This window comes from Polypterus senegalus, chromosome 1, assembly GCF_016835505.1.
Source record: "Polypterus senegalus isolate Bchr_013 chromosome 1, ASM1683550v1, whole genome shotgun sequence".
Classification (NCBI taxonomy): Eukaryota; Metazoa; Chordata; class Cladistia; order Polypteriformes; family Polypteridae; genus Polypterus; species Polypterus senegalus.
The window spans coordinates 259,895,216-259,921,427 of NC_053154.1; the positions used below are offsets into that span (position 1 = coordinate 259,895,216).

The 26,212-nt window shown below is 38.8% G+C and overlaps 1 protein-coding gene across 4 annotated transcripts in view; it reads left to right on the forward strand.

Annotated features, from left to right (window-relative positions):
• LOC120541319 (A disintegrin and metalloproteinase with thrombospondin motifs 3) overlaps nt 1–26,212 on the forward strand; it is a 325,004-nt gene that overhangs the window by 133,321 nt on the left and 165,471 nt on the right. For all 4 annotated transcript variants that reach the window (XM_039772826.1, XM_039772833.1, XM_039772841.1 and 1 more), the window contains one exon: nt 20,558–20,641. In XM_039772826.1, the coding sequence (XP_039628760.1) occupies nt 20,558–20,641 (84 nt within the window). The remainder of the gene's footprint in view (nt 1–20,557; nt 20,642–26,212) is intronic.

Below are 26,212 nucleotides of genomic sequence, written 5' to 3' on the forward strand. Positions count from 1 at the left end.
TGAATAGTTATTATGATGAATTGAACATATGGAGTATCAGGATTAAGTTAAAGTGAAGTTATAAAAAGGCCATGTTAAAGTAATGAGTTTTCAGCAGTTTTATGAAGTGCTCCAATGTATTTGCCTGGCGAATTCCTATTGGCAGGCTATTCCAGATTTTAGGTGCATAACAGCAGAAGGCCGCCTCACCACTTCTTTTAAGTTTAGCTTTTGGAATTATAAGGAGACACTCATTTGAAGATCTAAGGTTACGATTTGGAATATAACGTGTCAGGCATTCCAATATATAAGATGGAGCGAGATTATTTAAGGCTTTATAAACCATAAGCAGTATTTTAAAGTCAATCCTGAATGACACAGGCAACCAGTGTAGTGACAAAGAATCAAGATAAAAGGTAGTTACACAAGTAGATTAAAAGGCAAAAAATTTGAAAAATATTTTTTTCTCTAAACTTAGCTTTTCTTGTCAAACTTCAGTTGTTTCTATACTGAAAGATGCTTTACTTCGTGTACAGAACGTTCTAAATGTACGGTACTGCACATTTAAAAGAACATGTTGTCTTTCATGTTACTGGGCACGTAAGGCACGGTTTAAAACCATGTGCCCTCCATGCCTTGCTCTCGGCAAGGTAGGTCATTAACTGAGGCCAATGTACATTAAGAAAGGCTTGAAATAGTTAGAATATACCAATTCAATTCAAGTTGTAAGGGGTTGTAATAACCTCCCATAGACTGTGCACTAATAACTAGCGGGGTTTGCTCATCATTATAAAAGAGCAGTCACAGTGAGACATTCAAAAGTCATATTGTCGTAGGCATGAAAGAACCCCACTTAGCATTTCTTGACACACTTCTGCTGAATATTTTGTTGGCTGAAAGCACTTAATGATAGTATTTCAGAGAGAGATGTGAAGCATTGTTCATATTCACCATAAGTTTTGTTTTCATTCTCTGCTCCACCATAATGTTCAGCAGGTTGAGAATATATCCTATAACTGAGCCTGCCTTCTTAATTAGCTTGTTGATTCAGTGGGCCTCTTGTGAAGTCATGTTACCAGCCCAGCACAATACAGTGCAAAAAAGCACTCTGGCTAACATAGAGTTATAGAATACAAAAAGGATGTTGCTCTCTATTAAGAGAATTCAGTCTCCGCAGAAAAAATAACCTATTCTGCCCTTTCTTATATGACTTCAATCTTTTGCTAGACAAGTCCAGCCTGTCATTGATGTGTTCCCCAAAGTACTTATTGTGGGAAGCAGCCCGGACACAGACAGACGGAAATCATTTCAAGTCCAGCACACGTTTATTTACACAATAAGTAGTTCACAAACCCAGTGCTGCAGCACCAACCACCCCAACAGTCCAGGCCTCTATCCACAATGCCTTTCCTTCAGACCGCCTCCTTCTCTCTCTATCCAGACCTCGTCCTCTTCCACCCGACTCCAGCCCTGAATGAAGGGAGGCAGGCCCTTTTATGTCCCCCCGGATGTGCTCCAGGTGTGCTCCAGCAATCTTCTACCGACATGCCCCAGTATGGCAGAAGTGCCGACTGTATCACTGTACAGGTACTGTAGCACTCCGGGTGTCCCTGCTACTCTTTCCCTCAGCACTTCCTGGTGTAGAGGAAGTGCTGAGGTTCAGGGCTCTCCAGGCATTGGGGCGCCCCCCTGGCGGTGACCACAGGCCCCTACAGGGTTGAGCTTCAAAGCTCTGCACCCGTGGTCCCCAAAGCAACCAGGGTGGTCGCCCCCTCATGATCTGGAGAAGGCGCAAGCCCTCCTCCAGTCCTCCTGGGCGTCCCGGCTGAGTACCACCCCCAGCTGCGTGCCACATTATATAAGTATGCTCCACATTCACTCCCTGCAGAATGACCAGATACAGATGCTGTTTGGTGCGGTGAAAGTGAATAACTACTTCCTTGGTTTTGCTAATGATAAGTAGTAAAATGTTCTCTATGCACCAAGAAACAAAGTTCTCCACCTGACACCCATATTCTGTCTCATTTATTTTGTCAATCCATCCAATTAGTACAGAATAATCTGAGAATTTCTGCAAGTGACATGACCTGAAGTTATATTTATAGTTCAAGGTGTTACAGGCTGAAGAGAAAATGAGACAGGACTGCTCCTTTTGATAATCCAGTTTTGATCACATTCACATCAGAGAAACACAAACTGATCCTCACAAACTGCGGTCTGCCAGACAGATAGTTCATCATCCTGGGAACCATAGGCTCAACCATCTTCATATTTATATAAAACCTGGCATATTCGGAACCTTATCAACATCTTCCATGGTAACAGTTTTCCTTTGGAAATCCAACTAAGATCCAGTGCTACCAAAGGCAGTAAATGTCCACCACATCCAGATGGAGGCAATTTTACAAATGGCGAGCCAACTGAAAGTACAGTTTACTTCTGTCCAAAATAGACCACATACCTGAAAGTGAGGAATGAATGGTCTTTCCGCCTCATTAGAATTTCAGTGATTTTCATAATGGTGCACATTGAGAGAAAGTGTAATTTAACACTGGAATCCATGAATCCTATGAAAAAACTTATAATGCCTGGCCACCTTAAATTCCTTCTCACCTCTTCATAAGCGTCTTTGTTTTGCAAATGTGTCAATCCGCACAGGCAGCAAGCAGCCTGCTATCCCACCCTCCATCGACGCAGCTGAAGTGAGACGCAAAATTCTCAGAGCTCAAGTCTGTTTATCTGGGTATAAGGTGTCTTGAGTTGTATACGGTAAATAATATATCATTATTTGGAATACATACATTTCATGCATGTTCTGTTTCTACAATGATCTGGACAACTGTAGAATAACAGGAAATGTGAGGCAAGAAATGTTGAACACATAACTGAAATAAACTTTTTTCATGTTATAGTAGTAATTGATAAAATGTTGACGTGAAATGTATAATGTGTGAAGACAGAAGTTCAAATGTCAAATAAATAATTTCACAAAAGATATAACAAAACAAGTGCGCTTTAAATCATGAATATAACCATAGAAAAAGAAATTATTCAGTGTACATGTTGCTGTCAATATATAAAAACTAAAGCCCATTTATCAATTAAATGAGTGGGTTAGAGGTAAGAACTGCTACTTTGAAATCAAGAGATTGCACATTCTATCCTGGGTCTTCCCCGCGTTTTCCATTTTAAATAGTGAGCTGCTATTATTATTACCATTATATAATAAAAACATATATTTGATTTGAGTCTGTAGCACCCGTTGTAAATTTTTGCTACTTGTAAAAATTAGTGTTTTTTTATTCAGTTTTATTCTGTCAGTCACGTTCAGGTGATACAACGAACTTGCCTCTCCCTCTCTTGGTTGATGGTGTTTATCTTCATTCTTTTCACAACAGCAGCAATGACCACAGTTGGTGGTGTGGTTGATGCCTGGTAAAAACTAGATTCAGTGACGCTATCAGACTATCATGCGGTATTTGCACTTTGACAAGAAAGACACCCATACAGAACATGTGAAAAATAACAGATTTGCATGTGTATGTGCAATGCTACTCCTTATTTAGGAAAAGATCCCAGTCGTCCCACAGGAGAAAGACTTTCCGAGACCGTGCTCATAAAGCCGTTTCTGGGCAAAGGCAGAACCGTAACAACAGACTTCTTCATGTTGCCTTCGCTGGCTAATAAATTGCTGCACTGCAACACAACTCTGCTTGGCACCATTAAGTGGGATGGGAACTTCCACCTGCTGCTAAAGTCACTTCAGTTTACATGCAATTCTCTATGCTAGTGTTTAGATCTGGCCATGCCATGCTGACCGTGTATGCATCCAAAAAGAAGTCTGTCTGCATTTCCAATAGCATGGAAGGTGAAGGGCTTAAGCATTTCACTCTTATAGTGCTCCTGTGTAGTATAATTATCTCCTGTACCGTCATCAGTCCACACCTTGAACCTGTCCCAGTCATTCAATACATAAGACACAATGTTCCTCCGGATATCAAGAGTGAGCCTGATATGGCCGTGCAATATGTAACAAAGAGAATGGAAAAGATAGGTGCCATCTCCGGGCATGGAAACCACTCGGTAAGTGACAGTTCTTTGATCGATGGTGATCACCTCGATAGACATGTTAATGGGGGTACGGTTGGAATGATAAAGGAAATGTGTATCTGAACAATGTAAAGTAAGTCTAAAATACCTACACAATAACTATAATTGTAATAAATGAACAATAAAACAGCGGAGAAGCCGTGGATTAAATAAAAAGGCTGTAGTTATCAGCAGGGAGACGTGAATCCCGTAGGATTCAGTTAGCGTTGGGAACCCGCGTACCAAATTTCTTGAAGATGGGCCCATAAGTAACAAAGATTGTTGAAAAGTTCAATATGGCGGCCGACAGTGGCATCATACCACCGGAATAAGTACGTACATTTGTTTTGGTTAGCGCAGGGAAGCCGCCTACCAAATGTTGTGAAGATGGGGCCATAAAATAGGAAAGTTCAACATGGCATACGTTGTCGACCGTTATGACCGTAATGCGTAGAATTTTGAAATGCAACCTGCTTAACCTTTGTAAGTAAGCTGTAAGGAATGAGCCTGCCAAATTTCAGCCATCTACCTACACGGGAAGTTGGAGAATTAGTGACATTGGAAACTTCAATATGGCGGCCGACAGTGGCATCATACCACTGAAATAAGTACGTACATCGGTTTTGGTTAGCGGAGGGAAGCCTCCTACCAAATTTCGTGAAGATGGGGCCATAAATAAGAAAGTTCAACATGGCGGACGTTAGCGACCATTATGACCTTTACGTGTAGAATTTCGAAATGAAACCTGCCAACCTTTTGTAAGTAAGCTGCAAGGAATGAGCCTGCCAAATTTCAGCCTTCTACCTACACGGGAAGTTGGAGAATTAGTGATGAGTGAGTCAGTGAGTGAGTGAGTGAGTGAGTCAGTGAGGGCTTTGCCTTTTATTAGTATAGATAAAAGCGCACTTGTTTTGTTATACTTGTACCTTTTGTGAAAGTGTATATTTGATATTTGGACTTCAGTCTTCACACATTATATACAGTACTTCATGTCTACATTTTGTCAATTATTACTAAAACATAAAAGAAATATTTCTGTTTTAGCAATTTGTTTACATAGATCATTGTAGACACGGAACATACATGCAATGCAAGTTTTCCAAATGACAATATAGTATTTACCCTCTACAACTCTTGGCACTTCACTCCCAGATAAACACTGAGCATTGAGAACTTTCTTTGTGACTTGCACTGCGGCAGTGGGTGGGGGGGATGGGATAGCAGGCTGCTTGCTGCTTGTGCTGATCAATACATTTACAAGATAAATGACACTGACAGAGAGGTGCGAAGGGATTTAAGGTGGGCCGGGATTATGGGTATTTTTTTGTTGGCTTCGGTAATTCTAGTGTTCAGTAAACACACCGTACACATTTTTGAGGCATGGTTGTGACAACAAAAGGATAATGTGAATAATGAATTTTAGCAAAGATTCTTGGTACTATTTTTTCTTGAGATAAGGATATATCTTCTGCTCACTCGTCGTAGGTAGAGGTTTGACATTTTTCTTATGTTCATCACCAGTGAACATTTTTCCATGGATTTGCCATAGCTTCAGGCTGAATATTTGCCTCTTTTTGTTTCTGGAATTCTTTTTCATCAACATATATCCTGCTATGTCTTGTAACAAGTGATACTGTGCCCTAAAGTGTACTGCTGAGTGTCTTATATAGCGACAAAACTGTCAATCTGTTATGCAATCTGATTTGAGTACTTACCTGCCATCAAACTACTGTGACCACACATGAATTAAAACATGCTTCAGAGTTAGTGGCAGATGCATACTGAAATAATTTATTTTTCCTATGCCATGTATTCTCAGATCATATTTTTTTTTATGTGTAGTGCTGGTACATAATGAATCACATACAGAATTTGTTGTTTAACTGCAATGGATACTCAAATCATATGATTTTTTTCCCTCAAATGTTGCCTCATATACAGTCAAGTTCCACATTGCATTAGTCTGTCCGGCTACAGCCACAGTACAATCCCAAATGTGTGACAATATCGAGCAAACAAAATTGACTATTGTTGACATATTGTACATTTTTGTGTCTGCTGTGTCTGTGAAAAGTCTGTAAGCATAATTCCAGCATTGTCTTCACCTGCGGCTTCCTCCAGCAATTCTGTACTAGGTTTTGTGGTAGAGGCTACATTTTACTTATTGCATTCCGTTTTGTTGTAGTTTACTGTACATAGTCTATGGTTTGGGATTCATGCCACCAGGGATTGGCAACAAGATGCAAGTTGGTCGAGCATGCAAATGATGGTTTCATTATACTTTGTTCACACGACAATAAATCTGAACTGAAGTCATTACATTTTAGTTTTTTAAGGTAGCCTAAAAGTAGTTACTAGGTTCATAACGCCTATCAACACTCAGCATTATGCACTTTCTCTAACATGTAGTTAGCATGCACAATAAAAAATATTCAAGTCCAAAATATGATCAGGTAGTTCTGAGATGGCACTTTTAAATGCATTTTGAGTGATTTTTTTTAATTGTATAGCATTGCTGACACTGCTGCTGGTTTTGTCTTCTGTAATAGAATCCTGAAGCAATCTCTGTGCATCCAAATTTGCCTGCTTGTTGCAAATGCTTTTTTCTCTTCATTGACTGAAATGAATAATTACCAATGGTTTTTCAGATTTGGCTATGATCTTCTTCATCAGTTGTAGTAAAAAAACTGTGAGATTGTAAGTTTATATTTTTGTGTCTAGTTGTCTGTATAGCAAGGACAACAATTCACATCTGGCCAGCAACATATAAGTATATTAGTATCAGAGACAGAAGAGGATTCTTTTGAGTGAAAAAATACATGCTAGAGAAAAATATGCCCCTGGGGTGGGTGAAAGGTTGCCACAGAGACAAGCAGTGAGGTGACAGCACAGTCGGTCTGCTTTTGAAAAGGCTGAAACTCATAAAATTGTTTTTATTTTCTCTGAAAATGACATGGATACATTGTTTTATGATGTGTGTAATGTCAATATGCAGATCCATAACTGTTAACATTCTTAGCTAGAAAATGGATGTGTCCGGCACGTTTTAAGGTTGTTGTTTTAATAATACCCTTTAGAACATAATTTCATATGGCAAATTAATATACTGTATGCTATGACTATGAAGAAATAAATGATTTGAAAAATACAAAACTTATCTATGCCAGTATTTTAAATGGAAACTGGTGTGTAGCCAGCAATATTATAAGTATCCATTTGCTTGCTCTTATGAGGCAAAAGGGAAACACACAAGGAAACAGGCATGCCAGTGATATTCTCACAACATAGTTCATCAAGAAATGCAACAAGCATAAAATAACACATTAATAAAAAGGACAGCAGACATATGCTACATTGTGTAAGCAAATCAGTCTTAGTTTTTTTCTTCATAAACACTAATGTTTTGTTTGTTTTCCAAAATACCCCAGAATTAATTTGTTCCCTTTGGCCACAAGTAAATTATTTTTAAAAGACAAAATATTACAGTGATCATCAATATCTACTTACAAAGGTCTAAATTGTGCCAGGTTTGCTGTTTGCGATAAGTACTGTAAACTTTACCATAGTCAGGGCCAGAATTGCAGCTTGTCATGCAGTGTCCTGAATAGGAAGGTTGGCTATAAATTGTCCAGGCAGGGTAACAAAGTTTCCAAATAATAAAAGGATATCCAGAATAAATTATTACAGTGATGATTTAACAGTAGAAGACATTGAATGATAGATTAGTGTTCCCCAAAACCAACAGCCAGAAGGAGGCAAGTTTACTGTCTTTAATGTTGTCTTCTGGGACTTTTGTTATTCGGGCATCTGCAGGGTAGTCTACCGCTTATAATGTAATTGGGTCTTAAAGACTGAAGGGATACTTGAAGGTGCCAGTATGAGTGCTAAATGGAATTCTACAGGGCATAAATTACCCAGGTGTTTAATGTGCAAGTACAGTAGTTTCTTCAGAAAGTTTCTGGTCAATAAACCACTGAGATTATAGTTAAAAGGAGAGACTATGCCAAGGACTCACCTCGTAGCAGAAGATATCAGAAAGGTTCAAGAGAAAAGGAGGAGGAGGCAATAAGGAAAGCTTATTTCTTCTTTACTTGTGTGTAATTGGAAAGCCACCTCAGAGATTAATGAGGGAAGCTTTATTATGGTTTCAGGGACTTTAAAAGGCTTTGTTGGTTTGTCATTATTTTGCTTCCTATATGTTATCACTCCTATATATTTATTGTTTAGCAATAAATCATCTTTTTCATTTAATATCAGTTTTGATATCTTCTTGATTTATGACTTCTGTTGAGCTTTATGTGCTGGCCTTACTTTTACTTAAAAAGAGCAAATGACCTCAGCACCTGAGTGCATGCAGATAACAGAGGTGCCTGCAGCATAACACACATAATCAATGGTACATCAGAAGACATCATCTACATAGGATATAGCAAGAAATAAAACATACAGGAAACTAATTAAAGAGAGACAAAAATGCTAAAAAATGGAAACATAACAAAAAGAACAAAACAAGGCTTCTGAGGAGCTAACATTTTTGTGGAAGCCTCTGCCAAGGCAAAAACTAGCTCTTGACAGAAAACCAGTTCACTGTAGGACATTCTCTCACAGACATGCACCTTAGACATTTATGCACATGTTTGTAATATTGGAGGGAATTAGGGTACAATGAGAAATTCCACACAAAAATCCTGTAGGGGAAACAGAAATTTCAGACTTGTAAGTGTTCAGGCTGATTTTCAACCCCATTCTTATGGAGATATAAGCTAAATGTGCTTGCCACTGTTACAGCTGTGCTAATAATATTTATTTAATATTGAGTATAATATTTTAAATATACTACTGAAAAGTGAAACATATAAAGCAAATATGTATGCAAAAGTGTGCAGTTGAAATGCTTATTTACATATGTATTCACATAAAAAGCAATTATTATTGAACCTATCTGCATTTATACCTGATATGAGCATTGTAACTCTTAAAACAGGCCAAATACATGCTGGAAACTGGAAGCATTCCTGTGCCTTGTAGTCCATAGTTGTGGAATTTCTCGAAGTGAGTGAATTCAAGTAAGAAACAATTAAAAATCTATGTGTTTTATACAGAAATCTAGTTTTAGGCATTGTTTTACTGATTTTTGAAAGCAAATGTGCACTATATTTTGCACTTGTAGGCACCATTTGTGATTCCTTCTCTTTTTATTTAGACTGTCTTGGTAAAATAAGGGTGATCAAGGCAATTTACTCTATTTTTCCAGGGAACAGTTTGTTGTTTTTTGTTTTTATTATACAGTATTGTAATAATACAAATTTTTAACAAAAGTGACCAACATGGTGAGTTTGTTTTATGCAGTATTAAAAATACAGTCAGTTGCAGCAAAGAAAAATAATACATTCAAGGTTCAAGGACCTCCTGTCACCATAATCAGATTATCTTGAGAAAATCCTTCAAGTCAGATGCACAGGGAGCCAGTTTCACTCTGTAACTGTTACGATTTAGTACAGACAGGGTAGTCTGAATAGTTGCTCTTTGCCAGTCACTGGGGTAGTGACTAGAGATTATTGATGTACAATGAAGGGTAACTGAAAGCAGGATGTCTAATTGTTATGCATATGGATAAAATATACCATGCCTTCAGCATGATTTTAGAATATTTCAGTTTTAAAACCATTCATTTAAATTAAAAGCTCACTCACTATTAAGAGGTTTAGTTAGTATTGACATTATTGTGCCTAGCTCCACAACATCCATCCATCCATCCATTATCCAACCCACTATATCCTAACTACAGGGTCACAGGGGTCTGCTAGAGCCAATCCCAGCCAACACAGTGCGTAAGGCAGGAAACATACCCTGGGCAGGGCGCCAGCCCACTGCAGGGCGCATACACACACACCCACACACCAAGTACACACTAGGGACAATTTAGAATCGTCAATGCACCTAACCTGCATGTCTTTGGACTGTGGGAGGAAACCCATGCAGACACAGGGAGAACATGCAAACTCCACGCAGGGAGGACCCTGGAAACGAACCCAGGTCTCCTAACTGCAAGGCAGCAGCTCTACCGACTGCACCACTGTGCCACCCGTTCCACAACATATGATTAAAATATGTATGAAGTGACTTCATAAAGATTTGTCTGTACTCTTAGACTAAAAAACAGATTAAGTGTCTTTGGATTTTGTATTTGTTTAATATTTTACCGATGATGATGTAAACATGTAAGTAGTTTTGGTAATTCAAAGTTCATCTTAATGTGTTACTGGATGTTTGTAATTAACGTAATTAAAATTTGTTGGTGATGTGCCTGTAAACAGAATGTAATACAGTTAAGCAGGCCATGTTATTTAATACTCACTTCTGATGTCATATATAAAATAATTATTGATACCTTAGAATAAATGCTGCTTGGGTGAAAGTTAAATTTATCTAAGTACAGTAAAGAGATTTTGATGTATAATAGTGTTAATAATTGTTGATTTCTCTTGGTGGCTTTGGACAGTCTTCCGTTAATTCTAAAGTTCTTTGTCATATTACTTCCAGCTCATTCTATTTAACAGCATCTTCTGTGAAAGAAATATTTCACAGTGATGAATTATGAATTATTTGAATAAAAGTATTTATCTGAGATCTGATTAAACTAGGATCTAGCAAAGTAAAAAGCTACACAAAGCTGTAGCCTAAAGCTGAAAAAAGTTATGCATCTATGGTAATTTAGGAGAAGTCTGATGCATTTTATGTTCAGGCTATTTATTGCTCCAAAGAGAAGTATTGTTTTCACAGAACCACAATGTTGGATCTAGGCATGTACAAGCCTCTTTTATTACAATACTCAAGTCATTGCTCAAGAGAAATTAAAACATAGCTTGTTTCTTGAAAACCTCTGCTTGTGGCACATTTCCTTATAAATGATTCCCTACTGCACTTGCCCTTGCTGATGTTTTCTTTTTTTTTTTAATTAATTTCCAAAAATGCATGTTATAAGAGAAATGTTATAATACAATAGTTAAGCACAAATAACTGTTAACATACAGTAAAATTAAAGCGAAAAAGTCCAATCAGACTGTCACCGAATTTGTTAAACTAAAAACCCCATCCTTAATCTCCTTAGCGTTATGTTTACCCCCCGTGAAATGAAAGCAGAATGTAACAGAATGTAACTATTAAAATGTAAACATAAAGTACATTTACAGTACACATACAGTAGGAAAGGTAGTGGGGACTTCTGTACTGATGTAGATATACAGTACTACACATTCTTTGTGTAACATGTTTTGAAATAGTTACCAACACACAGCCCAATGTTGCAGTCAGGTCAATAGAAGTGTCTTTCTTTATGCATTTTTCTTATACTTTTACACAATGCTGTTATTTAATCCACTAGATAGTCAAGGATATTAACTTGAACAGATAGCTAATTAGTATTTAAAAATCAAATTATACATTCTGTGTTATACTGTACATCCTGAAATGATATGTTTTTAGCAGATATCTTGGTAGGGCACCAGTAAAGTTACTTTAAAATAACATTAATGAATTCTTTTCAAATTATGAAGAAGCGCTGAATAATTCTTGTAAAGAAAATATGCTTTTTTCTAGTTTTATATAATATGTTGTTTTCCCATTGAAGTATGGAGGGTTGGGTTAAAATTCGGTTGAATAATGTAGTATACCAATGTAGTATATGACAGTGATTCCCAAACTCAGCCTTGAGGATTTCATGTGTTTGCATGTTTTTGTTTCAAACAGTTTCACAATCATTGAGTCATTTTACCACAAATTGAGATATTTTTCTACCTTATTGTACATTCAGATAAGCACAACAGTTTGATTTTTGAATTTATAAGAATTTATTTTGAAATATTTGTTTTTTTGGTATAGCTTTAAATGCTTAACTGTCTTTTGTTGTTTTCTGCATAGTTTGCTCACTCAATTGCATTCTAATAATGATCGTTAACAGCAAGCAGAGCAGACGCCTGGGCAAATGAATTCTGAAAAGCTTTACTTCAGGATCCTAGTACGCTGGTCCTGAATAACATATTCTTTTGTAAATAATGAATGAAATAACCAGAATACATGGAAAATCTGAATGACAATCATGGTGATGATTAAAATCTTAAAATCTTGAAAAGTAATACACATTAATGTTTGGTACATTCTAAGAAAAAATTTGCCAAACCTAGTTTTGTAATTTCTTCATTGACCTCAAAACATATAAAATGTGAAAAAAACTACTTGCTTAGTTAGTCTGGGAAACTAATCCAAAACAGAAGTTGGTTGAACTAAAGCCTTAGGACTGAGTTTGAGAAACTCTGATATAGCTGGGTAGCCTAATCATGTCAGAAATAGCTCCAAACACAGCTCTAAGAGGATTTGAGGTGATATTTTTTTACTGAATCTTGCATTTACCTAGCCTGATTCTATTACTTCTGATCCAAATGTAAATTATCATTTTAATATATTATGATTAATTTTGGCTGTTTTATGTTGGAGCTTGAATAAATAAATGAAGAGCAAAAATTAAAGCCTTTGTTGACTGCTGTCTTCATCACCCAATTTTTAGAGTCAAAGATTTTTTCTTTCAACAAAGAATGTGTGAATAAGGGCAGCAAGTTAGGCCCAAGATATAATAGACTGTAGAAAATAATTAAACAAGCCGGTACTTTTACATATTTTCTGGCACTTCCTGCTCATTTTCTGAACCATCTTTCTTTTTATTTTTCAAGTGTCAAACCTATTGTTTATTAGTATTCTGTCACCCCATTTATTTGCTCTCTGCACTACATCACTATGAAATCCAAAAAGTAAACTGACACTTGAATTCATCTTATAATTGTCTGATTATACTGTACAATAATATGGGCCACAGTAGTGATCTTGTATGTCCTCCAAAAATTGCATTTGATGTCACTCTTGTGACTTTTTCAAGTTTATTCGGTAGTAAAATAGTTGTACTTGATGCTTTACAATGATCATAATGCTTAAACAATGAATTTTCCCTCTCAGTAGTCAGCTTGAGAGAAGTCTGCTCCAAGTTCTTGGTAACTCGTGTCAGTGTGTGTACTTGAAATATTAAAGTGTATTATTGGTGAATTTTGACCTTCAGGGACACATATGTAGTCTACAATGTGTTGGACCACGTCATCCAGGTAGGCAGCACTGTATGAGGTCGGAGCACTTTATCCATCAGACGTTGGAAAGCTGTGGGTACTCCATGCAACCCATATGGAAGGACACAATACAGAGAGTGACCGTTAGGGGAGCTAAATGCAGTCTTAACCTTTTCAGACTCCATTAAAGGAACCTGCCAGTACCCTATTGTCATTTCAAGTGTGGTCAAGAATTTAGCCTGTCCTAGCCACTCAAGGAGGTCATCCACTTATGACATTGGATAGGTGTTGACTTGTTTAAGCCACCAGAAGTCATTGCAAAACCTCAAACTCCCATCAGGCATAGAGACCAATACAATAGGGCTAGACCGGGGACTCTGACTTCCCTAAGTCACACCTAGTTCCAGCATACACTTGACCTCCAGCTCCACTTTTGCTATTTTTACCTCAGGAAGTCAATGTGGGCGTTTTCGGCCAATCACCCTGGGCTTTGTCACAATGTCATGCAAATTCAGGAAGGTCCATCTGGGTTTATTGCTCACGACAGACAGGATAACTGCTTTCAGCTCCTTTTGCTGTGTGGCAGTCAAATTAAGATTGAAATTAAGGTCTGTTTTGTGAGCATAGAGTGAATGGGACTGGCCAGAGGAGAGGTTAGGCTCTGTCCTTCCACAGTTTCAGCAGGTTCACATGTTCGCTTAGTTAATGATTGGGTTGTTTCACTAAATAATCGACAAGCCCCTTTCTCTCCTTAACTTTGTATGGGCCTTGCCAATGGGCCAGGAATTTGGAGTGAGAGGTAGAAACAAGGACCATGACTCGACCTTCCGAGCGGTACTCCCTCAGAGATGTGCCACAATCATAACAGTGGACCTGAGCTGTTTACGCCTTTTCTGTGTGAGCTTTTAATATGGGTCTAATGTTCACGAATCTATTGTGTAACTGTGCGATATATTCTAGCATATTTGTGGAGGGGAGGGCCTCATTCTGCTCCAAACCTTTCTTAATGATATCCAATACAATAATTCGAACAGTGAAAACCCCATAGAGGCTTGTGGGACTTCCCATTATGCAAAAAGGAGAAGGGGAGGAACTGATCCCAGTTCCTTTCACCCTCACTAACATACTTGTGTAGCATCTGTTTGAGGGTCTGGTTTCCCTGAATGTCTACAAGGTAAAGGGCATCTCTTGGTCCATCAGGACTTCTTTAGGGATGCCGCTCATGCAAACACCCCTACCAATTCCCATATGATGGCTTTGGGGGTAGCTGTGTGCAAAGGAACAACTTTGGGATATCAGATAGCATAGTTAACCATGACTAATATATTTGTGTCCTTTAGCCGAGGGTTCTAGGGATTCCACTATGTCAACCCCAATACATTGCAACAAAACATTAATAAGGGGGATGGGAACTAAAGGAGAATAGTCTCTCCTCGGAATCTGCCACAGTTGACATTCATGGCAGGGCATGCAGAAGTGACGGACCTCCTCCGCGGCCAATAGAATTGGAGCTTAATATGCTCAAGGGTCGGCTCCAAGTAGGCGGGTGGGCACTAGTCCACAGACCTGACACCGGTAGAACCATGTGACTAACAGCAGCGACCCTACCTTCCCCTCTTTCTCATGCTCTGCTACCTGTTAAAGAAGGATATTATTTATACAAAGTGAGGGCCTTTTGGCATAGGATGTTGAGTGCAATAGCCATTCACCAGAACCACTGCATTTTTTGCAAATATAAGGGAATCATCATTCCATTGTTCCCTTTTAAAAGATGCCGGAGTCTACTTAAATTGAAAGTGTAGCTGTGAGAAAGTGTCGACACTGACCTCAAGGGGCGCGGTTTAATTCCAGATTGCTGCAGCGCCTGATGATGACAATTTCATTTTGCAATGTCCCATGAATTGCCACGTCACTCCGTGCGACCATGTTTCCTCTCTCAGCCATATGTACGCGTTGTGGAGGCAGCTTGGGACATATTTTTGCCATCCATTACTAGGCCCAACTTTTGTTTAGGAGTGGTTAATGTTAAACTGCTTTTATTATCAGACCAGTCTCGCCCCAGTATCACTGGAAACAGAGGGTTTCAGAGAACCGCAACTGTTACTTTTTTCTGTGACCTTTCATAACTGATGAAGCATCAGGCAAGCCTATACTGGTGGGTGCCTCTATGAACACAGGTCAGACTGGTCTTAATTTTTAGCCATTGTTGTGGCAACACAAAATGGAGAGCAGCAATGAAGATGTCGCTGCCGAAATCCATTAGGGCTGATACCTTATGCCCATTTAATATTAGTACTCCTGTACAAGGAAACAATAGAGGATTAACTAAAGCACATCACCTTTCCTTTACTGCCTCCTGGGACAGAAAATGCAGGTGCACATCAGAGGCCTTCAGCACTTTCTCCGGATAGTGAGAACAGGGCCCGGGAGTAGGGACACATGCATGTTAAGTTCTACACAGAGGCTGTTCTGTTCCCCCAGAGTGTGAAGCCGCCCGATGCCTTTCAATGACCTGAATAAGGTCAATCATATTTTTAAAAGGTTGTCCCCAGGCCAGCTGGGCGAGATACTTGGGCAGTGCATTGAGTAGCAGAATGCAGGTAATTTTTTCTACTACCTGCCGGGCATTATTCATTTCTGGCCTTAGCCAGCACCCGACTTTGCCCCACAGGCTGAATGCCTGGGAGTGGGTTGGTCGCTTGGAATCAAATTCCCATTGTAGTATTTTCCTCGCTTGCTGGCCCGGTGCTCCCCCACCTTTTGCAAAGGAATCTGCCTTTGTGGGGTTCTGGTGGGCGGTCTTCTCCTCCGAGAGACCATAAAAAGCCCCACACATGTCCTCCCTCGAGCATGGCCCTATTCTGTTTGCCCCTCCTGCACAAACCCATTGGTCTAGCTTTGGCTCTGATCATCAGGTTGGAGTCACAGACCCACAACCGAAATCTCCCACCTGGCCTACAGGGGCTGGAAACCCACTGGATGGGACGTAAAGGCTTCTTTCCGGTTAGGTTCCTCAGGGAGTCAATTATCCTGCTGATTATGCCATTGTGAAAAGATACGCAATGATACCACCAAAAGATTTGGGGCAGCCACCCCATATACTTGAAAATTGGCTGAAAAAAGGCAAAAATGACAAAACAGGTCTTTACAGGTTTAGCTCAAGACAGAACTGACTTAGCAGACTAAACATGGTGGGTTTAAAGCTTGGCAGGGGAAGTCACGTCACCGGGACAGGAACCAGAAGTGGTGTCATCGAGCCTAGAACCAGAAGTGAGTGATGTTGTTGGGTCCGGAACCGAAAGTGACGTAATCGGGCCAGGGTGGAATTTCCTATGATTGGTCTGCAGGGAAAAAAGACAAGAGAGTTGGAGATGGAGATGTAGTATTGTAGAAGAAGTAGTATTGCAACAATTTAAACCTAGGTTTTCCTATTAAGAGCTATTTGTTAAGAGTATATTTACACTGTGTTTGAAATAATTATTGTGTGGCAGAGAGGAACCAGAACAATTTAGCTTTAGGCCTGTACATTTGGCATATATTGTATTCCATTTTAAATATACACATTCTGCTAATTATAGCCTTTGCTTGTTGTGTAGTGTTCATGTGTGGAAAAGTTAAAATGTTTTACTATCATATCTATAAAGTATTAGTTGTTAAGTAATCTTTAGAACATTTTGCTGTTTTAAACAAAAAAAAAAATCAAATTTATAGGTGTTTGGAGTATATTTTCAAGTGTTTGTCTCATTTAGTATTTTTATTCAGGATATTAAAATGTGTGTATAAATAGACACCAATGTGCAAATCATGCTTTTTAATGAATATTATGAATTCGGATGTGTGAAGTAATGCTTACATTTTTTTTGATTACAGAAACATCTGCTAAATATTCCCAAATGTGAAAAATTTTATTGCCACTTTGTTGAAGGAAAATGTACATTTTAAAGGCCTTTCTTTGTTATATTTTGCACAGCTGTCTTTACATCATGGAGAAGCTGAAGGCTTTCCAAACTTATGAATGTGCGGAAATAACTTCACAGTAAATTTGTGCACATTTAACCATTACTGTATTGCTTGACAGGGATCAGATTGATTTTTATATGGCATTAGAGTTTTCTGTCTTGTGTCATTCATGACATTATCACTACATACTGTATTTCTCTTTCCTCATTTGATATTTTCATCAATTTTGTAATGCATTTTTAATTCAAACTAAGCCATCTGCAAACCAGTTTTATTGTTGACTAAAATCCTTCACAGAAATGTTAATACTCCAAATATGACAGTTGGTCTGAGTCCAACATTTACTCTTTTTCCTGCAGTTTAGGGTTGGAAAGTATATGTCCAAGTATATCTGTGAACAGAAGAAGTACCCACTCTTTGAAATTGTACAGTTTACCTTCTTCAAATATGAGGATTATACCTAAATTTTTATCTTAGGAGATACAAGAGTGAGCCTAGAGATGTGTTGTAGCGTACTGCTTTCACTTAAGACAGGACTCAGAAAATTCAGTCCTGTCCCTGATGTGTGATGTGTGTACATTAAACTTGTGGCTCAGAAACCCCTGGATGTCTGCAAGACAGGGTAAGAACTATTGTGAGTTTGGAACAATACTCCTTTTAACATTTGAATGTTTAAGATATTTCAAAGATTTTGCTAAGAACCCAAAATAAATGTAAAGCAGTAAATGTTATTATTATTGCTTATTATTAACTAACAGATTTTGTTGAGAGTGAGAGTGACTTTCAGATATTTTTAAAGAGTGTTTGATATGGCCGGCCGTTCATTCTGGCCAATACCCCCAGGCCGCCAGGTGGAGCCCTTCTTACAACATAGAGGTGCCCTGAGTTCCAGCAGGGCATCATGGACAGTGGGTTTTTCATCACAGCCCTGCTGGATACCGTGGGGACCTCCAGGGGATGCTGCAGGGAGGAGCAGGGACTACTATTTTCCCTATAACCCGGAAGTACGTCTTAGGCACAGCGACAGAGGAACTGACGTACTTCCTGGATGAAAAAAAAGAGTTTTGCTCTGACCCGGAAGTGATAAGAATCACATAGACTGAGAGGATCAAAAACACTTTCGGGTCAGGGACTATAAAAGGACTATGGGAAATCCCAGACAGACGAGCTGAGTCGGAAGGATGGGTGGCAATGCGTCTGGGAGTAGGAGGATTGTTTATTGAGAAGTGTATTGTGTATTGATTTATGAGTATTGTGGAGTGGAGGGTGTTTTGTGCACTGTATTGCATTAATAAATTCAATATTTGGACTTTTATCTGGTGTGTGGCATCTGATCTGAGGGTTCCAGGGGACAGCAGCGCCCCCTATCTGTCACAAGAGGTACAACCAAACTGCTTGTTGGTTTAGGTAGAGTGGCCAGGATGTCACTCAAGCTGTCTTTAGGTGCTTTCCAACTGCAATAACTTGGGCCATTTGTAGTTCCTGGTATTCTTTTTAACATCAACTCCACGGTTTGTACTTTTTGTTCAACGAAGAACTATCATGGGTTGGGCATACTGTAGATGATAAATTGTGCTGACCACAAGCACTGGCAACATTTTACAAATCTGCTAGTAGTTTAGACTTTGGCAAGTTATCTGCGAAGATGAAGCACCGTACTTCACACCACATCAATCTTCATAGTCAACTCCCTGGTGCACTGTGCCATGCACTGCACAGAAGCAATACTCTCTTCCATGAGGTCATGTTTTCTTCAAAGCAATAAGGTTGTTAGTGTCATTCATGAACTCCCGATCGTGTTCCACTTCTCACCGCATCACTCTTCATAGCTGTCTCCCTGGTGCACTGTGCCACACACTGCATCAAAGCAATCGTCTCTCTCATGAAGTCATAATTGCTTTGAAGTAACAAAGTGAAATGAACTTCTGAACATGCCTCATTTTACACCATATCACTTTTCTTTGTATGTCTCATATTTTCGATTAAGGCTACTGTTCCTGTTGTGTGTACGGAAAGCAACACGCGTAAGTGGCCTGTGACCACAAGTGGCCCAAGGCCTACATCATACAGGAACTCAGTTATTCCTGAAAACAAAGTTTCTATGATAGGAAAACACTTATTGGCAAAGCAAGGGTAAAGTTTGGCATCAACGAAACTCTTCAGCTAGTGGAGATGCCCAGCTCTGAGGAAGAGACAAACAGAAAGCATACAGTATTGTAGGAATATTGTACTATACTTATGACTAAAGTCACAATGGGTTTGTCTACCAGTCATGCCAAATTATTTTGTGTATGCTTATGTAATAGACGTTGTGAAAATTGAAAAAAATTTGGAATGCCAAACATGCACTTAAGTACAAGCTGTAAATAAATCTTAATATACGGTGGCAACAACAGTTTTTGTTTTTCATAAATATAGAGAACCATGTACTTTCACAATGTAGGTACATGACCAACTACAGTAACCCATTGATTACAGGTTTGATTTGTGGTATGGCTATAATTCTCGTCTGCTGTTCTTAATCATATAATATGGAGATAGCGGATTATGCACAGGTTGTATTTCTCCCAACCATCATACATCTGCTGATGCTTCTGATAGTGATAATAATAATTGACCAGTTCTTTGCACATATTCTTTGTGAACTTGGAAAAATATTTTGAGTGTTTACCCTGTGGTATGTTATGAAATTTACTGTGTATGTATTTGGGTGAAGCTTTTAAATAATGTTTGCAATTTATGAGCAGTGACAGAAATAATAAGTTCACAAGTACGAGTGGTCAAAATAAAGCTTCTGATCAGGATTGCTGGGCTTCAGTAATATACTTTCAGAAGATCTCAGAGTAGGATCTGTGCTTCTGCAGGCTTGGAGAAGCCTGCTAAGGTGAAAGTGTTAGGGGCACATCCTAAAGTAGAGTGTACCAGGCATTGCCCACTTAAACATAACCCAGGGATGCAACAAACTGCAGATATTACTCGCATTAGAGTGTCTGGAAATTGTCCAGGAGGGGCCAGGGTGGTCTGGTTTGACCAGCTCAACATGAGGGTCCCTTAATTCTATTTCTGGTTAATTTTTCCACCTTGGTGTCATTCTGGGTTAAGAGGGTCTCAATGAGAGAGTAATGTTTTGTGACAGAGTTGGGATGTTAAAATAAAATAAATCTTTTAAGCATTCTGTATAAAGAATTAGAAATATGTAAATGTTTACATAGGATTCAACCTGTAAAGTCAAATTGCAGCAGCTCAAAATGAACAGATTTAATTTTTAGCTGTGACCAGTGGGGGTGGGGGGCATTTCAAATACCCAAACCCCAGACACAGCCATCCTATAAAATTGAAAAATCAATTAAATGAAACATTATATGTTTTCTGCATTGAATGAAAGCATTGCATGACATCCTGTCTAATGTAAATTTCAGGTGGATGAAATTTATCATGACGAATCTTTGGGAACCCATATCAATATTGTCCTTGTACGAATCATAATGGTGGGGTACCGTCAGGTAAGTTTTATTTTTCATATTTTGTAAATTAAGCACTTAACATCAGCTTAGAAGAATATTTCACATTATGTTCATACTGTATTTGTCTTACGATTAAAGTTAATGTTGGATCTTGTTTTATTCCATTTTAAACATCCAAAATATAATTTGTTTGTTCAAAAAAAAAAAATGGCCATCTTATTAGTAGTTTATCACATGGTAGTCTGAATCCTTTTCCATGTCAGTTTATTATCATGTACAGTATACTGTACCTAGTATAGTGAGATTTTTATATACAGTACACATATATATATATATATGGCAGGATAGTGACAGTAATTCAGTTTTAAAAAGGCAATGAATACATAATGCACTGAATGCATCTTATGTACACAGTATGCTCCACATGTGACCATGACCTGTCCGAGGGAGCAGGATTACCTAGAGAAGCCAGTATAAAAGCAGCTTGCTCATGGAGTTAAGGGGAGTGGCAATGGGTTGCCTATAACACTGAATGAGTGAGGTGAAGCTTAGCTGCATTTATAACCGGGGAGAGGATCAAGGTAGCTGAAAGCTCATGGAGTGGCACAATGAAACAGTATACAGTGGTGTGAAAAACTATTTGCCCCCTTCCTAATTTCTTATTCTTTTGCATGTTTGTCACACAAAATGTTTCTGATCATCAAACACATTTAACCATTAGTCAAATATAACACAAGTAAACACAAAATGCAGTTTTTAAATGATGGTTTTTATTATTTAGGGAGAAAAAAAAATCCAAACCTCCATGGCCCTGTGTGAAAAAGTAATTGCCCCCTGAACCTAATAACTGGTTGGGCCACCCTTAGCAGCAATAACTGCAATCAAGCGTTTGCGATAACTTGCAATGAGTCTTTTACAGCACTCTGGAGGAATTTTGGCCCACTCATCTTTGCAGAATTGTTGTAATTCAGCTTTATTTGAGGGTTTTCTAGCATGAACCGCCTTTTTAAGGTCATGCCATAGCATCTCAATTAGATTCAGGTCAGGACTTTGACTAGGCCACTCCAAAGTCTTCATTTTGGTTTTCTTCAGCCATTCAGAGGTGGATTTGCTGGTGTGTTTTGGGTCATTGTCCTGTTGCAGCACCCAAGATCGCTTCAGCTTGAGTTGACGAACAGATGGCCGGACATTCTCCTTCAGGATTTTTTGGTAGACAGTAGAATTCATGGTTCCATCTATCTCAGCAAGCCTTCCAGGTCCTGAAGCAGCAAAACAACCCCAGACCATCACACTACCACCACCATATTTTACTGTTGGTATGATGTTCGTTTTCTGAAATGCTGTGTTCCTTTTACGCCAGATGTAACGGACATTTGCCTTCCAAAAGTTCAACTTTTGTCTCATCAGTCCACAAGGTATTTTCCCAAAAGTCTTGGCAATCATTGAGATGTTTCTTAGCAAAATTGAGACGAGCCCTAATGTTCTTTTTGCTTAACAGTGGTTTGCGTCTGCCATGCAGGCCGTTTTTGCCCAGTCTCTTTCTTATGTTGGAGTCGTGAACACTGACCTTAATTGAGGCAAGTGAGGCCTGCAGTTCTTTAGACGTTGTCCTGGGGTCTTTTCTGACCTCTCGGATGAGTCGTCTCTGTGCTCTTGGGGTAATTTTGGTCGGCCGGCCACTCCTGGGAAGGTTCACCACTATTCCATGTTTTTGCCATTTGTGGATAATGGCTCTCACTGTGGTTCGCTGGAGTCCCAAAGCTTTAGAAATGGCTTTATAACCTTTACCAGACTGATAGATCTCAATTACTTCTGCTCTCATTTGTTCTTGAATTTCTTTGGATCTTGGCATGATGTCTACCTTTTGAGGTGCTTTTGGTCTACTTCTCTGTGTCAGGCAGCTCCTATTTAAGTGATTTCTTGATTGAAACAGGTGTGGCAGTAATTAGGCCTGGGGGTGGCTACGGAAATTGAACTCAGGTGTGATACACCACAGTTAGGTTATTTTTTAACAAGGGGGCAATTACTTTTTCACACAGGGCCATGTAGGTTTGGATTTTTTCTCCCTAAATAATAAAAACCATCATTTAAAAACTGCATTTTGTGTTTACTTGTGTTATATTTGACTAATGGTTAAATGTGTTTGATGATCAGAAACATTTTGTGTGACAGGAAGGGGGCAAATAGTTTTTCACACCACTGTATACTGGTGCAAAAGTTTTGATTATAGTTTTTTGCTGGTGAAATAAGGATGCCAGTTGTGCAAAACAGCCAGTGTTTGCTTACCATTCAGATTTTCTTACCTGTATAATCTTTGTTTGTGCAGGTTATACCAGGCACAAAGTTTAATTGTAATCGAGCTGTCACATGCAAATTTGAAACTAGATTTAAGTGCTTTGTGCAGGGAAAAGATGCTATATAAAAATGTATAATTGCTACAATTATTTCTTTACACTGCCCTTTATTATTTCAAATTAAAGTCCATTTGAAATATCTCCCCATGGCTTTGTGTTACTGCAGTCAACACTCTGTTTCATTTGCTGAAGGATTATCCTGTTCAGTGAGGTATATAATCATGTCCTGCAAAGAGGTTTACAGATAAATATTATGCAAGAATGCCACAAAAAGTGTCCACAAGTAGTGTGGTTTTTCCCAGAATAATTGCATAATTTCTACACTAATAAAGAAACAACCACTAAATGCATTCTTATGCTAATAACAAAATAAGTTAATTTAATACAAAAAATGAATAGGTTAATTTTTATAATCCCCTTCCTAATGCCACTACTGTGTAATTGTATTTTACCTGTGGATGTGCTATTGTGCTGTGTGCCTACACTTAGTGAAGAGTGCTTTAAAAAATAAATTCACATGGCTTAATCATGCCAAATCCCATTGTGAAGGGATTCGGTAAATGAGAGTTTTCTTTTCATTGTGCTTATAACATTATGTATGCACTGCTGTACTGAATTTCTCACACGTCATCTCTTGCTCAGCTGAATTTCTCACATGTCTGTAATTCTTGGCCGGTTGCACTTCATCTCCAAACAAACCTCAAACGCACTACTATGTCTGCTATTTGGAATTTTTTCAGATTAAAAAAAAACAGTTAACCTCACAAAAACCTTGGAAGACTCATTGCTTCTAGTTTAAGCTTGTTTGTGTTTTTCAGTGGTTAATGTGTCATTAGTAAAATGGATAGGCTTCTGCTTCTTAAAAATGACCCTTTAAGTATCAACAATGCACATGTGACACAGAATTTCAGTTGACACACTTTACCTAAAACAATAAAGATAATGGAAAAAATAAAGGTCACCTTTATTACATTTTTGATGCAACTGTAAGTGAAAAAAAGAGACTAGTGAGTTTAGTTTAGTCCCATCTGTTATTCCTTCCTGCTCCCGCCTGTGGCACTTAGTTGATGTCTCACACGCATCTTTGTTGGTTTAGACTGGTTTCATCTATCCGTGGAACTTAACTAACTATTTCCAAGCTTGTTTTGCCTCAGTTTAAAATTTTGTCCTGTATTATTTATTAACCATCGAATTCTTACTCAAAGTATTTTACAGATTGTTTTGTTGGACAGATTAAAAATAGGTATGGGAGCAGCAATGCTAGATTTCAATTAAAAGTCAAAAAGAGGAATTAACAGTAGGCAACAGCCAATTCGAAACAGGACATACCAGTCAATTCCGCTTAATCGGGGCACCGCTTAATTTGGAAAGCCGTTTATTTGGGCCAACTTGTAAAGAACAAATCCGGACATTGTAATCGTACATGTTTTCCATTCGGTTATTTGGGCCACCATTCCACTTATTCGGACAGGTGTCACTGGCTGTTTTAAAGCCGAGATGGGTAAGATGAAAATGAAAGAGCTCAGTTCAAAGTAAATTTTCCAAGAATCGCACAAATGAAAGATAGGATAAGGAGTCCCATTAAGCGAGCTACTCGGGGATGCCTGCAAGGAGCAAGAGAAGGGTTGAGCCAGTGTTATCTTTAGGAGCTTCTTGGTCATTTGCTTTGGGACCTCCGAAAGTCGTGTTTGAAACATGAGGTGGTGCTGAAGACATTTTGTATGCTGAACTTCGACACCGCCTTTTTGGTAAGTGATAATAAGCAGCAATTTATTTACCACTTGTTTTAAATTGAGTCGTGCAAATTACCTGAAAAATTCCATGACGGTTGCTAGAATTATTTTCTTAATTTCATTCATGATAGGGTGCCGCTGTTAGAATGCCACGGAAAGACCTAACGCTCTCCGATAAAATTGACTTGCTTGCATAAATTCAAAAACCAAGCGCCTAACACAAGCACCCGTATGCTGGAGAAGATAATGGGTGTTCCGAAATCAACAATTTTGCGTGTTCTAAAGAACGAGTAGAAATTGAGAGGTGAATGGGCATTGCAAGAAAATGCACAGGGAACGTCCCGTAAACGGAAGCGTGAAGGCAAGGAACCGGAAGTTGAGTACACTCTCAATCAGTGGTTCATTAAAGTGACTAAACGTGACGTAGCTGCATGAGACGTGCGTATCAGTGGGCCTATTCTGAAAGCGAAGGCAGAGGATTTAGCTAAAAAGTTTGGTCATGAAAAATTTAAGGCAACAGATGGATGGTTGTCTAGATGGAAATCTAGGCATGAAATTAAGTTCAAGAAAGCATATGGCGAAAAAGGCAGTGCTGATGCTGATGGCGCTGAAAAGTGGAAGTCCAGTAAATTACCCGATTTGCTTCAGCAGTTTTGTGTAGATGACATTTACAGTGCCGATGAAACTGGCCTGTACAGTCAACCCTCGTTTATCGCGGTTAATCCTTTCCAGACTCTGCCGCGATAAATGAATTTCCGCGAAGTAGAAACCATATGTTTGTATGGTTATTTTTATATATTTTAAGCCCTTATAAACTCTCCCACACTGTTAACATTATTAGAGCCCTCTAGACATGAAATAACACCCTTTAGTCAAACGTTTAAACTGTGCTTCATTACAAGACAGAGATTCAGTTCTTTCTCACAATTAAAAGAATGCAAACATATCTTATCTTCAAAGGAGCACCGTGAAGAGCAGATAATGTCAGAGAGAGCGCTAAGAAAAGCAAACAATCAAAAATCAATACGTACTTTTAAGTATACAGAAGCACCACGATAAAGCGGCATTTTGTAGAGGAGCGTCCTATCTTCTAGGCAAACAGCCACTGTGTAAACAGCCCCCTCTGCTCACACCCCCTCCGTCAGGCAGAGAGAAGCAAACAAAACAAGCGCCACGCGGGAAACATATCTTTTAGCATTGAGGAGTTTTAGTTAATATGTAATACATGCTCTGATTGGGTAGCTTCTAAGCCATCCGCCAATAGCGTCCCTTGTATGAAATCAACTGGGCAATCAAACTGAGGAAGCATGTAACCTAAATTAAAAGACCCATTGTCCGCAGAAAGCAGCGAACCAGCGAAAAATCCGTGATATATATTTAGATGTGCTTACATTTAAAATCCGCGATAGAGTGAAGCCGCGAAAGTCAAAGCGCGATATAGCGAGGGATTACTGTATTATCGTGCAACACCTGACTGTTCGCTGTGCTACAAACACGAAACGCTAGTGGGTTCCAAGAAAGCG